The 13,873-nt window shown below is 32.2% G+C and overlaps 1 protein-coding gene across 5 annotated transcripts; it reads left to right on the forward strand.

Moving 5' to 3' along the window:
• The first annotated feature begins 3 nt into the window (after positions 1–3).
• On the forward strand, positions 4–13,399 carry LOC135136264 (solute carrier family 2, facilitated glucose transporter member 1-like). 5 transcript variants are annotated; one of them, XM_064065469.1, is made up of 9 exons: positions 4–150; positions 9,951–10,110; positions 10,745–10,845; positions 11,035–11,537; positions 11,608–11,727; positions 11,779–12,343; positions 12,394–12,806; positions 12,856–13,127; positions 13,178–13,399. In XM_064065469.1, exons 4-9 carry the CDS (start codon positions 11,520–11,522, stop codon positions 13,323–13,325), a joined length of 1,536 nt encoding a protein of 511 aa, XP_063921539.1. In that variant the 5' UTR covers positions 4–150; positions 9,951–10,110; positions 10,745–10,845; positions 11,035–11,519; the 3' UTR covers positions 13,326–13,399. The 5 variants fall into 5 exon arrangements, with proteins under 5 accessions (XP_063921539.1, XP_063921540.1, XP_063921538.1 ...); XM_064065470.1 differs by having other exon boundaries at positions 10,745–11,537; XM_064065471.1 differs by lacking the exons at positions 4–150; positions 9,951–10,110 and adding an exon at positions 10,145–10,414.
• Positions 13,400–13,873: the final 474 nt, after the last annotated feature.

Raw genomic sequence — 13,873 nt, forward strand, 5'->3', positions numbered from 1 at the left:
TCAATAACAACAACTGACATTAGTCAGTCCAAGCGTGGTTGTGACGTTGCTATTAGTAATCGTAGTAGTTATTTTGTTGTAATGAGGTGCAAATTTAGCTACTTATTTATTATTCTTTAATTGAAAGAGATCGTTTCTTTTTTGAGAAGTGTAAGTAGTTAATTTATGTGTCAACTATCAATTATGCATACCGCTATTATTAGACTAAAACCGCTCAAAATTCGCCTTGACTTGCACCTTTTTAATTAATGCACGCCTAATCAACACTGATGAATATTTCAATTAATTATTTTCCTATTTTCATTCAACTTTTTGCCAATTTGTGAATTCAGTGCCTATAAATACAGAACAAAGTAAATATAGACACAACAAAGGTTGTTTCCTGTGTGCTTAGTTTAAAAATTAGGTTATTAATTTTTTTAAATTGTGCTTCGATTTTATTGCGTTAAAACGTCACATGGTGCAGTGCAGCACCAATCACATTCCGGGTACCTTTAAATTCAAACTTTTGTCCATTTTTTGACGTCAGAAGGTCAATTTTGTCGCACGAAATGGTTATTAATTCATACCGTCCAAAGCGATAAACCATGTCCTAAATTACCTATTTATGTGTAAATTGTTCAAGCTGAGATAATTTAATCACTTTCTTAATTGACGTTTATAATTTTAATTTCGTTCCACAGTGCGTAATTCATCTGTCTCTTATCAATTATTTAAAAAATCCCAGTTACACAACTCAGCCTCGATAAACCTGAAAATAAATGTTTTGTTCGAAACCAGTGATATTCAACAAAAAGTTCTATCGAAGAATGAAAACTACTGAATGGATGATTATTTTACGCTAAGACCAACAGAGGGAGCGCTCAGAAACCTATTAATAAAGTCACTAGATTACAAGTAATCTTTTTGTAATAGGAAACTTAAAACATGGTTAAAATGGTTTTTGTAAAATCGATATTTCCTTATACAAATTTTCCACTTTAAACATGTTTTAAGTTTCATGTTGCGAAAAGAAGTCGACACATATCAAAACAAAAAAGCAAAAAGTAAGCCCGCCCACCCACCCGGTCTCAATTGTGACGAATTTTTTTATTCGCCGTAAACTAAGAGGGAGGAGCTTAACTGCAAAACACTTATTTCTTTACAAGAAATTCAGAACATATTTCTGAGTATCGTGTTGTTCAAAGAATATTATGTACAATAAGAAAAAAGGAAAAATATTTACCCCACCCACCCACCCCATCTCGATTGTGAAGATTTTTTTTATTCATAGAAACTTAAAACGTGTTTAAAATGGTAATTTTTCGTAGAAAAATAAGGATTTTACAATTAAGCTCCGCCCCTTTGGCTTACGACGAATAAAAAAAAATCATCACAATTGAGATAGGGTGGGTGGGCGGGGCTTATATTTTCCTTTGTTTTCTTGATATACATAGCCATCTTTTTAGGAAACTTAAAACATGGTTAAAATGGTTTTTGCAAAGAAATAAGGATTTTCCAATTATGGGGCGGAGTCTAATTGCAACACCGATATTTCCTTATACAAATTTTCCATTTTAAACATCTTTAAGTTTCATGTTGTAACAAGAAGTCTACACACATTAAAATACAAAAGTAAAATGTATGCCCGCCCACCCACCCTATCTCAATTGTAATGATTTTTTTTATTCGCCGTGAACCAAAGGGGCGGAGCTTAACTGCCAAATACTTGTTTCTTTACAGAAATTCTATTTTTCAAATTTTCAATTTGACGGTTTTTGTATTTCTCAACTTTTCTCAATTAATCGAAATTATCGAAATTTTTCTTCAATTTTTCCAAAATTTTTCTCGACTTTGAATTTTTCGGTTTTTTTCTTTTTTAATTTTTAGATTCATCGGTTTCTCGATTTTACGATTTTCTGAATTTTTGATTTTTCGGATCTCCGATTTTTTAAGTTTTTTCATGAATTTTTTGATTTTTCGATTTTCCCGATTTCGATTTTTGGATTTTCGGTTTTTAGATGTTTTGAAATTTTTACTTTCATTTTTCCATTTTTCGAATTCTGAATTTCCCGATTTCTGGATTCCCCAATTTCCGATTTTTGAATTTTCGAAATTTTGGTTTTTCGATTTCTCGGTTGTTGATTTTTCGAATTTTCGATTTTCCCATTTTTAGATTTCCCGATTTTTCGATTTTTTCTTTAATTGGTCTAATATTTCAAAATGTTCAATTTCTCGGTTTCTGGATTTCTCAATTTTCGATTTTTAGATTCACAATGTTTCGGTTTCTCGATTATTGATTTTTGAGATTTTTGGAATTTTTTCTAAATTTTTCGAATTTTGAACTCACGATTTCTCGTTTTCTCAACTTTCTATGTTTCGAATTTTTTCATTTTTTATTTTTAGATTGATCGATTTCCGGATTTTATAATTTTTTGATTTTTCGGCCCTCCGATTTTTAAAGTTTTTTCATTAATTTTTTGATTTGTCGATTGCTCGGTTTTTCGATTTCCCAATTATTGTCGATTAATGAATTCTCAATATTTTGGTTTTTGGATTGTTGATTTTTGAATTTTTGCTTCAATTTTCGAATTTTGAATTTTTGATTTCTCGGTTTTTTGAATTTTCGGTTTTTCGATTTTTCGATATTTTAAAATTTTCTTTAATTGGCCTAATATTTCAAATTTTCGATTTCTCAGTTTCTGGATTTCTCCGTTTTCGATTTTTGGATTCACAATGTTTCATTTTCCCGATTGTTGATTGAAATTTATCGGATTTTTTCTTCAATTTTTCGAATTTTGAATTTTTGAGTTTTAGGTTGATCGATTTCCGGATTTTATAATTTTTTGATTTTTCGGCCCTCCAATTTTTAAAGTTTTTTCATTAATTTTTTGATTTGTCGATTTTCCGGTTTTTCGATTTCTCAATTATTGTCCCTTTTTGAACTCTCAATATTTTGGTTTTTAATAATAATAATAATAATAATAATGCGCGGATAAATGGTCGGTAGTTACGCTGGACTTTTGGGGATGGGGTGAGATTAGAGAATAATAGCAGACTAATTTGTATGCTGTAATTCTAGAATCTCGAAAGTTGTTCTGTTAAACTAATCAATGCATATCATTACTTGGTCTTAGTACCCGTAATGATAGAAGTCTTGCCTGAATGCCGGTCATTTCCGGGTCAGTGGTGGGTCTTAATAATAGGTTTATTCATTCCAACAGACGTTAGTCTATGGTGGACATGTATACACAAAAAGACATTAAATTCAACTTAAACTAAACTTACAATTTAAAAAAAATCTAAAAAAAAAAAATCTAACATCAGAACAAATATTATGTACATATATTATTGTGCATATCGTGCTAATAACTTTTTTTGAAAGATGCTTTATTAAAATTAGCGTGAAAAATATCAATGCTATCGTCTAAAGTACAGTTATTATAAAGTCTAAAACATGTAATTAAGGGGCTATTAAAGTGATGATAAGAATTAGGAATTTGATAGTAAAAAGTGGATGGATTTCTGCACAATAAACGAGGAACACAAAACTTAATATTATTTAGTAACGCTGGACAGAATATATCACCACGCACCAATTTCTGCAAAAATACAAAACAAGCAATATTTCGTCTATACTCGAGAAAATTTTCATTCACTATATTAAGAAGAGCTCTCTGGTTACAATGACTAACAGGATAACAGTCGAACATTTTAAAATACAGATACTTAGCAAATTTCCTGTTAACGTTTTCTATAATATTAATGTAAATTTGGTGATGAGGTCTCCAAATTATAGAACAGTATTCTAATTTTGATCTAACTAGACTATAATAAAGCTGTTTAATACATAAAATATTATTAAATTCTTTAGTATTTCTACAGATGAAGCCAAGTGTTTTGATAGCTGAATTTGTTATATCAATGATATGAGGAACAAATGACAATGCAGAGTCTACAATTATGCCTAAATCGCGTATTTGATTACAGTTTTCTAGCAAAGTTCCATTAATATTGTAATAAAAATTAAAATTAGTGTCTTTCCTGGAGAATGTAATTTTTCTACATTTTTTTTTATTAAGGCTTAACTTATTCTGTTCACACCACAGCGCTAATTTATCTACATTATCTTGTAAAACTAAACAATCTCTGTTCGTTTTTATTACTTTAGCTATTTTTAAATCATCGGCATATATAAACACTCTACAACTGATAACATTTAGGACATCATTGAAAAAAACAGTAAACAACAGCGGGCCTAGGTTTGAGCCTTGAGTAACTCCGCTGTTCACAGGAAAGAATGTTGACTTGACTCCGTGAATTTCAACAAATTGTTCCCTACCAAACAGGAGATTTCTAAAAATCATTAACAGCTGATGACATATTCCTAATGTATCAAGTTTTTTTAACAATATGCAATGATCTACCCTATCAAAAGCTTTGGATAAATCAGTGTATATGGCATCAACTTGAAAGCGATTATCTAAAGCTAAGGATACGTATTCAGTGAATTCACATAAATTGGTGACAGTGGATCTTCCTTTTATAAATCCATGCTGTTCTAAGGCAATTTTTGAAATACAGTGGGTATACAGGAAGTCTGACATAATACATTCAAATAATTTAGAATAGTTCGATATAAGTGCTATCGGTCTGTAATTTACAATGTTAAGGTTTTTGCCTTGTTGATTTTTCAATTTTCGAATTTTTGCTTCAATTTTTCGAATTTTGAATTTTTGATTTCTCGTTTTTTGAATTTTGGATTTTTGATTTCTCGATTTCTCGATTTTTCGATTTTTCAAAGGTTTCTTTAATTGATCTAATATTTCAAATTTTCGATTTCTCGGTTTCTGGATTTCTCCGTTTTCGATTTTTGGATTCACAATGTTTCATTATCTCGATTGTTGATTTTTGAGATTTATCGAATTTTTTCTTCAATTTTTCGAAATTTGAATTTTTGATTTCATGTTTTCTCGTTTTCTCGACTTTGAATTTTTCGATTTTTTTTTCTTTTTTAATTTTTAGATCCATCGGTTTGGCGATTTTACGATTTTTTGATTTTTTGATTCTTCGAATCTCCTATTTTTTAAGTTTTTTCATGAATTTTTTGATTTGTCGATTTTCCGGTTTTTCGATTTCTCAATTTTCGAATTTTTGCTTCAATTTTTCGAATTTTGAATTTTTGATTTCTCGGTTTTTTGAATTTTGGATTTTCGATTTCTCGATTTCCCGATTTTTCGATTTTTCAAAGTTTTCTTTAATTGGTCTAATTTTGGAATTTTCGACTTCTCGGTTTCTGGATTTCTTCATTTTCGATTTTAGGATTCACAATGTTTCATTTTCTCGATTGTTGATTTTTGAGATTTATCGAATTTTTTCTTCAATTTGTCGAATTTTGAATTTTTGATTTCATGATTTCTCGTTTTCTCGACTTTAAATTTTTCGATTTTTTTTTCTTTTTTAATTTTTAGATTCATCGGTTTCTCGATTTTACGATTTTCTGATTTTTTGATTTTCCGAATCTCCGATTTTTTAAGTTTTTTCATGAATTTTTTGATATTTTGATTTCTCGGCTTGCCGATTCCTCAGTTAATATCCAAAAAATCAGGATTTTTGACTTTTAGGTACTTCGAATTTTCGATTTTTGGATTTACAATGTTTCGGTTTCTCGATTGTTGATTTTTGAGATTTTTCGAATTTTTTCTTCAATTTTTCGAATTTTGAATTTTTGATTTCATGTTTTCTCGTTTTCTCCACTTTGAATTTTTCGATTTTCTTTCTTTTTTAATTTTTAGATTGATCAGTCTCGCGATTTTACGATTTTCTGATTTTTTGATTTTTCGAATCTCCGATTTTTAAAGTTTTTTCATGAATTTTTTGATGTTTTGATTTCTCAGCTTGCCGATTCCTCAGTTATTATCCAAAAACTCAGGATTTTTGACTTTTAGGTACTTCGAATTTTCGATTTTTGAATTTTCGGTTTGTAGATGTTTTGAAATTTTTACTTTCATTTTTTTATTTTTCGAATTCCGAATTTCCCGATTTCTGGATTCCCCAATTTTCGATTTTTGAATTTTCGAAATTTCGGTTTTTCGATTTCTCGATTGTTGATTTTTCGAATTTTCGATTTTCAAATTTTTCTTGCGATTTCTCGTTTTCTCAACTTTCGATGTTTCGATTTTTTTCATTTTTGATTTTTAGATTGATCGATTTCCGGATTTTATAATTTTTTGATTTTTCGGCCCTCCGATTTTTAAAGATTTTGAATTTTTGATTTCTGGGTTTTTTGAATTTTCGATTTTTGATTTTTCAAAATTTTCTTTAATTGGTCTAATATTTCAAATTTTCGATTTCTCGGTTTCTGGATTTCTCCGTTTTCGATTTTTGGATTCACAATGTTTCATTTTCTCGATTGTTGATTTTTGAGATTTATCAATTTTTTCTTCAATTTTTCGAATTTTGAATTTTTGATTTCATGTTTTCTCGTTTTCTCGACTTTGAATTTTTCGATTTTTTTTCTTTTTTAATTTTTAGATTCATCGGTTTTGCGATTTTACGATTTTTTAATTTTTTGATTCTTCGAATCTCCGATTTTTTAAGTTTTTTCATGAATTTTTTGATTTGTGGATTTTCCGGTTTTTCGATTTCTCAATTATTGTCGCTTTTTGAATTCTCAATATTTTGGTTTTTGGATTGTTGATTTTTCAATTTTCAAATTTTTGCTTCAATTTTTCGAATTTTGAATTTTTGATTTCTCGTTTTTTGAATTTTGGATTTTCGATTTCTCGATTTCTCGATTTTTCGATTTTTCAAAGTTTTCTTTAATTGGTCTAATATTTCAAATTTTCGATTTCTCGGTTTCTGGATTTCTCAATTTTCGATTTTTGGATTTTTAATGTCTCATTTTCTCGATTGTTGATTTTTGAGATTTATCGGATTTTTTCTTCAATTTTTCCAATTTTGAATGTTTGATTTCATGATTTCTCGTTTTCTCGACTTTGAATTTTTCGATTTTTTTTCTTTTTTAATTTTTAGATTCATCGGTTTCGCGATTTTACGATTTTTTGATTGGTTGATTCTTCGAATCTCCGATTTTTTAAGTTTTTTCATGAATTTTTTGATTTCTCGGTTTTCCGATTTCTCAGTTATTATCCGAAAAATCAGACTTTTTGACTTTTAGGTACTTCGATTTTTCGATTTTCCCGATCTCGATTTTTGGATTTTCGGTTTTTAAATGTTTTGAAATTTTTACTTTCATTTTTCCATTTTTCAAATTCTGAATTTCCCGATTTTTGGATTCCCCAATTTTCGATTTTTAAATTTTCGAAATTTCGGTTTTTCGATTGTTCATTTTTCGAATTTTCGATTTTCCTATTTTTCGATTTCTCAATTTTTCGATTTTTTCTTTAATTGGTCTAATATTTCAAATTTTCGATTTCTCAGTTTCTGGATTTCTCAATTTTCGATTTTTGGATTTACAATGTTTCGGTTTCTCGATTGTTGATTTTTGAGATTTTTACGAATTTTTTCTTAAATTTTTCGAATTTTGAACTCACGATTTCTCGTTTTCCCAACTTTCAATGTTTCGAATTTTTTCATTTTTGATTTTTAAATGGATCGATTTCCCGATTTTTGAATTCTCAATATTTTGGTTTTTGGATTGTTGATATTTTAAATTTTCGAATTTTTTCTTAAATTTTTTCGAATTTTGAATTTTTGATTTCACAGTTTCTCGTTGTCTTGTATATTTTCTTCTTTGGTATTTAGATTGATCGATGTGTTGATTTTACGATTTTCCGATTTTTCAGTTTTCCGATTTTTAAATTTTTTTCATAAATTTTTTGCTTTTTCGATTTCTCAGTTATGGATTTTTTGTAGTTTTGACTTTTTGTTTTTTCGAATTTTCGATGTTTCAATTTTTCATTTTTCAAATTTTCCATTGTTTGATTTCTCAAATGTCGATTTTTTCGATTTTTACTTCCCGAGCGTAAGCAAAGGAAGTATTGTAATCGAGTCCGTCGGCCGACTCTCTACTTTTACGTTTTCTCGATCTTTCATGACCCCTAGAAGACGAAGAAATAGGTCTCCCATTTCCGTCTGTCTGTCCGTCTGTCCGTCTGTCCGTCTGTCCGTCTGTCCGTCTGTCCGTCTGTCCGTCTGTTGTCCCGGATTTTTATTAGACAGATAATCTCCGAAAGTACTCGACCGATTGTTGTGAAATTTTGTACTTATATTAAGAATATCATGTAGATGGTAAAACGCTAACCAAAATTTGTCTAATCATCCCCACCACTAATGCGATGACGTCACTTCAAAATTGTACATAGTAAATAGGTTTTCAATTGTATAAAATAACATAGTCCTACACATGTAGTTTACAACTCTGAATCGACTTTTCACCCGAAACGTCCAGATTTTTGGAAAAAAAATCAAAATTATAAAACAACATTTTGAAATTTAATTTTTAATCTGCTAACCAGAATGCTTTGAAATGTTGCAGATGTTTTAAGGCTATAAAGAGCATCATAAATCTTTAGTCAAAAAATATTTGCTTATCCCCTCCAAAAACTTGATGACGTCAGCTCAAAAGTTTGTCGAATAAATCATATCTAAAATGTACAAAATATGATGAGTCTGTACTTGTGATCTATCACTCCATTCATATTTTTTGGATTTGCAAATACAGGGTGACTCAAAAAAATTAATGAATGCGTAAATATATTTTATTGATTTAATTAGGAACTACAAAACCGAATGCTCTGAAATCTTGCAGATGTTTTAAGGTCATAAAGAGCATAATAAATGTTTAGTCAAAATATATTTGCTTATCCCCTCCAAAAACTTGATGACGTCAGCTCGAAAGTTTGCCGAATAAATCATATCTAAAATGTACAAAATATGATGAGCCTGTACTTGTCATTTATCACTCCATTCATATTTTTTGGATTTGCATATACAGAGTGACTCAAAAAAATTAATGAATGCGTAAATATATTTTATTGATTTAATCAGGAACTACAAAACGGAATGCTCTGACATCTTGCAGATGTTTTAAGGTTATAAAGAGCATAATAAATGTTTAGTCAAAATATATTTGCTTATCCCCTCCAAAAACTTGATGACGTCAGCTCGAAAATTTGCCGAATAAATCATATCTAAAATGTACAAAATATGATCAGTCTGTACTTGTGATCTATCACTCCATTCATATTTTTTGGATTTGCATATACAGGGTGATTCAAGAAAATAAATGAAAGCGTAAATTTACTTTACTCACACACACAATAGGCATGCAGTCGTCAATTTTCCGACAGCGAGGGAAGTACTGTCTAAACTCTTTAGACCAATTTTTTGATGTTGCCATTGTTCGATTTTCTATTTCTCGATTATTCGAATTTTTCCTTAAATATTAGGATTTTTCAAATTTTCGAATTTTTTCTTTAGGTTTTAATTTTTCCACTTCTCGATTATTGAATATATTTCACATGATAATTTCTCGTAGAAAAATAAGGACTTTACAATTAAGCTCCGCCCCTCAGCTTACGACGAATTAAAAAAAAAATCATGAGAATTGAGATAGGGCGGGTGGGCGGGCCTTATATTTTCCTTTTTTTTCTTAATATACATAGCCATCTTTTCACAAAAAACTTAGAACATGGTTAAAATGATATATTTTTGCACGGAAATATGAATTCTGCAATTATGGAGCGGAGCCTAAGTATAAAATAGATATTTCCTTATACAAATTTTCCATTTTAAACATGTTTTAAGTTTCATGTTGTGAAAAGAAATCTACACGTATTAAAATAGGAGAATAAGATATAGGTTGCGCTAAATCTTGCTGCGACACTTTATTCCGGAGATGATCATTTCGCCATACTATTTTCAATCTGATAAAACGATTTATTATCTGTTTGCAAAACAACATAATCCACTAGATTGCTAGTTTTACGCCGATTTCGTTGTTTCAGGTGTCATGTACTACACTTCCGAGCTCATTCCAGCGAAATTTTTAATTTTAGTTGCCCACTTTATAATTTGCGTGTTGTTATTATGGAACAGTCCGCAGAGCGTGAAGGCCTGTTTAACGGAGGAGACGTCCGATCAAATTTTTCAAGTTCACCATACTCAGTGAGTAAAAGTTTGTTTATTGCGACTGGATTGGCCCGACAAACTATTTTAATCCATTTAGAGGCTATTTTTAGAGTAGACATTAATCGTAAATAAACTACAATAGAATAATGGTCATTTAAACGAAATTAATTGCTCGACTGCACTTAAAACATTCAGTACATAACTAGACTCGGGTTAGTGTCGTTAGTAAATTTAAATAACTAAAATGTTCACCCAAATAAATGAGTTTTTATGTGATAGTTGAAATATCACGAACTGTCAGGTATTACCTGCTTTGTAGCTAAAAATGGTAGTCCGGAGGGTAAGACTACCGTACTTAGTTAATTTTTAATTTAATAGTATTAGGCAATTTTTAGGGCCTGGCTACTTTTAAACGGTAGGTAAAAATGACCGGTTTAAATTATCAGGGTAGTGTGCTTAACGCAGATGCTAGTCATTTTCATTAAATCTTGTGACAAGTGGGACTAAACGTCAACTCTTATCGAGTGCAGTTTTTAACACTAGACAGAACCGGTTTTTACCGGTTATGTTGACCTCAAGCCGCACGTGTACGTACCACTTAACTTGTTAAAGGCTGCATACCACGAAAATTGCGCATTCCTGCTTTTAATTGTCGTTTTTTGTATTGCAGGCTGGTGGTTGGATTGAGTGTTGCTGTTGGAATGATTTGTTTTGAACTGTTAATTTTTCTGATTGGTCTAACCATGTTTCATCCCACATCCGCCTTATTGTGTATCCTTCATTGTCACTTTTGTTAACAATAACCGAGGTTTGGGGTCGGGAAAAAAATAATAAGTTTATCTTTTTAATTAAGTTGATTTATTGATTACATTTGCAATTTTAACTCAGACATAACATTTAAATTGAAAAAACAGGAATACTGCGTCTTTCTTTATTTTACCTTAACTACTACATACACAGCCATTGGCTGCCACGCTAGTGCTTGTCTTCTTCTCAGTTGTATCATTCTGGATGGCTGGCAGTGTGGGTGGTTTTGGTGGATTTTCATGCTGGGTTCAGTGATACCAATTTTGAACGACTCATGCATTCTCGTTGACATTCTAATCAACAAAAAATACTAATATAATTAAAACGTCACTGCTTTTAAAATCTAGTCAGATGCATGCTGTGTTACTTATCTTAAGGCAAACGCACAACGAATGTGATCTTTATTACTTAAAAGTGGACTTAGTTAAGCAAAAAATTAAATCCGTCCAAGCCCACGATGTTCAAATTGTTATAAATTTGTAATGTAGTTACGAAACAAAAACCAATAAAGACATTATTCAGCACTTCCACGATTTATTTCTATCTCTAATCTTAATTAAATTTTGATAATTATAATTGAAAATCGTACGATCGTCGACTTATATGTAACCTACTTGTAAGAACCAGCAGTCGAAGACATGGCTTCAAACCAAAAGGTACGACCTGCTTTCACTTCATTGTCTTTGTAACCCACTAGCTACCATTTCCACCATTTTCGACTTCCAGGAAATCTCGGTAACTCGCCCATCATGGACGAGAGTGTTGGTCCTGGCGGGAGCCGCCACCACCATCGGTTGTTCCCTTCCTGTTGGCTACAATATAGGCGTGGTCAACTCGCCCGCAGGAGTGAGTACTTTTCTAGGCAAAAAAAAATATCACTACTTGTTTGATTTTCAGGTGATTAAAAGTTTTTGTAATGAGAGTGTCCAAAGCCGGTATGGAGTAATTTTGCAGAAGAACGGCCTAGATTTTCTGTGGTCGACCATCGTAGCGATTTTTCTAGTAGGTGGTACCGTGGGTTCCCTCGGTGGTTCATATTTTGCCGATAAAGTCGGACGCAAAGGTGCCTTAATAGTCAGCTCTGGAATAGGAACTCTAGCTGGGGTTCTGTTCTTCGTTTCAAAAACGGCTAACTCGATCGAGATGTTGATAGCCGGAAGGTTATTAGTGGGGGTATCGTCAGGTCTGATAACTAGTGTAATGCCGATGTACTTAACTGAGTTAGCTCCAAGTTTACTCCGAGGGTCCATGGGAGTATTGTGTCCTTTGGGGGTGACGTTCGGAGTCTTAGTCGGACAAGTTCTCTCCTTATACAAAATTCTAGGCAACGAAGAATTCTGGCCACACTTACTCGCTTTTTATCTACTACCATTACTCTTATGCAGCTTCCTGCTAATTTTTTTGCCTGAAAGCCCCAAGTATTTATTTATAGTGAAAAAGCAGCCGCACTTGGCCATCCAACGTACGTACTTATCAATCCACAAAACCAACACAATTGACACTTTTTTCCAGAATTAGCTTCTATTCGTAACGTCAAGGAAGAGTTCCTGGACCAAGAAATCCACGAACTGCGCCTGGAAGAGCAAGACAATGACGTAGACGAAAGTGACTCGTGGAACTTACTCAGGGTGTTGAAAGACAAAACGCTTCTACTGCCACTTCTCTTAGTTTGTAGTCTTCAAGCCGGTCAACAGTTTAGCGGAATCAACGCCGTCTTCTACTACTCCGTGATCATCTTCCAAGAGGCCGGATTTTCGCTGGAGAATAGCCAGATCGCGACAATTGCAGCCGGCTGTTGCAATCTCCTCATGGCAATAATTTCGATTCCTGTGATGGCGAAATTCAACCGAAGGTGTACACTCCAAGTCAGTCTAATAACGACAGCGGTGTTCCTAATCGTTTTAGGAACGGCAGCAACTTTTATTGTATTTTGTTTTGTCATTGTTCTACTATTATCTAACTTTGTTTTTTCAGTCAACAATATCCTGGATGCCGTACTTAAGCATTGTGGGCGTTCTAGGATTCGTGGTTTGCTACGGGATCGCACTCGGTCCCGTTCCTTATTTCATAGGGTCCGAGCTGTTCGAAGTTGGACCCAGACCCAGCGCGATGGCTCTAGGCAGCATGGCGAACTGGGGAGGCAATTTCTTCATCGCGCTACTTTTCCCATCAATGCTAACGTACTTAAGAGCTAAATCTTTCTTTATTTTCGCGATTGTGGTCATCGCGCTGTATTTTTTTATCCGGTGAGTACTTATTTTTTGACAACAAGTGTTACAAATGTTGGTTTTTCTAGGTTTTATTTGCCTGAAACTCGGGGTCGAGACCCAGTCGAAGTTGCCGCTTTGTGTAAGCAGGGGTTTTCATCCAGGCCGGTGGAGTCGCCGGTCAATTCGGCCAGCACTGTCGAGACGTTTTCGATATCAGACGTAAAGGAGGTGTAATCGTGTTCACCTCGGTTTTATTTAAGGTTTTGTATTGTCGGGTCTTCCACTTTAAATAAAATGTTTTGTGACCACATCGTACAACTTTTATTTACCTCTATTTACACAAAATATAAACCCCACCCACCCACCCCATCTCAATTGTGGTGTTCAGGGTGGGTGGGCGGAGCCACTTTGTTTTTTTTTAAAGGTAGAATTGGACAATTTAATTAACTAAAATACAATTTTCATCTCACAGTGAACAAAATAAACCAATGAAATTCAAAAACCAATGACGAATAAAATAAGTGATGAAAAAAAAGTTGATAGATGAGCTTTGAAATTTTTTTAAGCGTAGATCTAATCACCGACAATAAAAAGTTCAATTTACTTGTCAATTAAATTCAGAGTGGGTGAGGTTAGTTTTCCTTTTGTGTTGTATAATGTCAAATATCCAATATCAAATCACACACAAAATAAAGCAAAAAATTCTTTTTGATATAGATATAGAAGAATTTCGCCTTCAGGGTTAAAATTGAACAGGGAGCGTAAATAATTTGGTACGAGAT

Source organism: Zophobas morio, unplaced genomic scaffold (assembly GCF_036711695.1).
Source record: "Zophobas morio isolate AGI-343-1 ecotype UQ-CSIRO unplaced genomic scaffold, CSIRO_AGI_Zmor_V1 ptg000026l, whole genome shotgun sequence".
Taxonomy (NCBI): Eukaryota; Metazoa; Arthropoda; class Insecta; order Coleoptera; family Tenebrionidae; genus Zophobas; species Zophobas morio.

What these genes read in the sequence shown, in the direction of transcription:
- LOC135136264 (XM_064065468.1), top strand. Translation starts at nt 10,033, where the DNA reads ATGGAACAGTCCGCAGAGCGTGAAGGCCTGTTTAACGGAGGAGACGTC. An exon ending in TGGTCAACTCGCCCGCAGGA is followed by an intron (nt 11,728 to 11,778) that starts GTGAGTACTTTT and finishes TTTGATTTTCAG; the next exon opens with GTGATTAAAAGTTTTTGTAA. An exon ending in GCCGCACTTGGCCATCCAAC is followed by an intron (nt 12,344 to 12,393) that starts GTACGTACTTAT and finishes ACTTTTTTCCAG; the next exon opens with AATTAGCTTCTATTCGTAAC.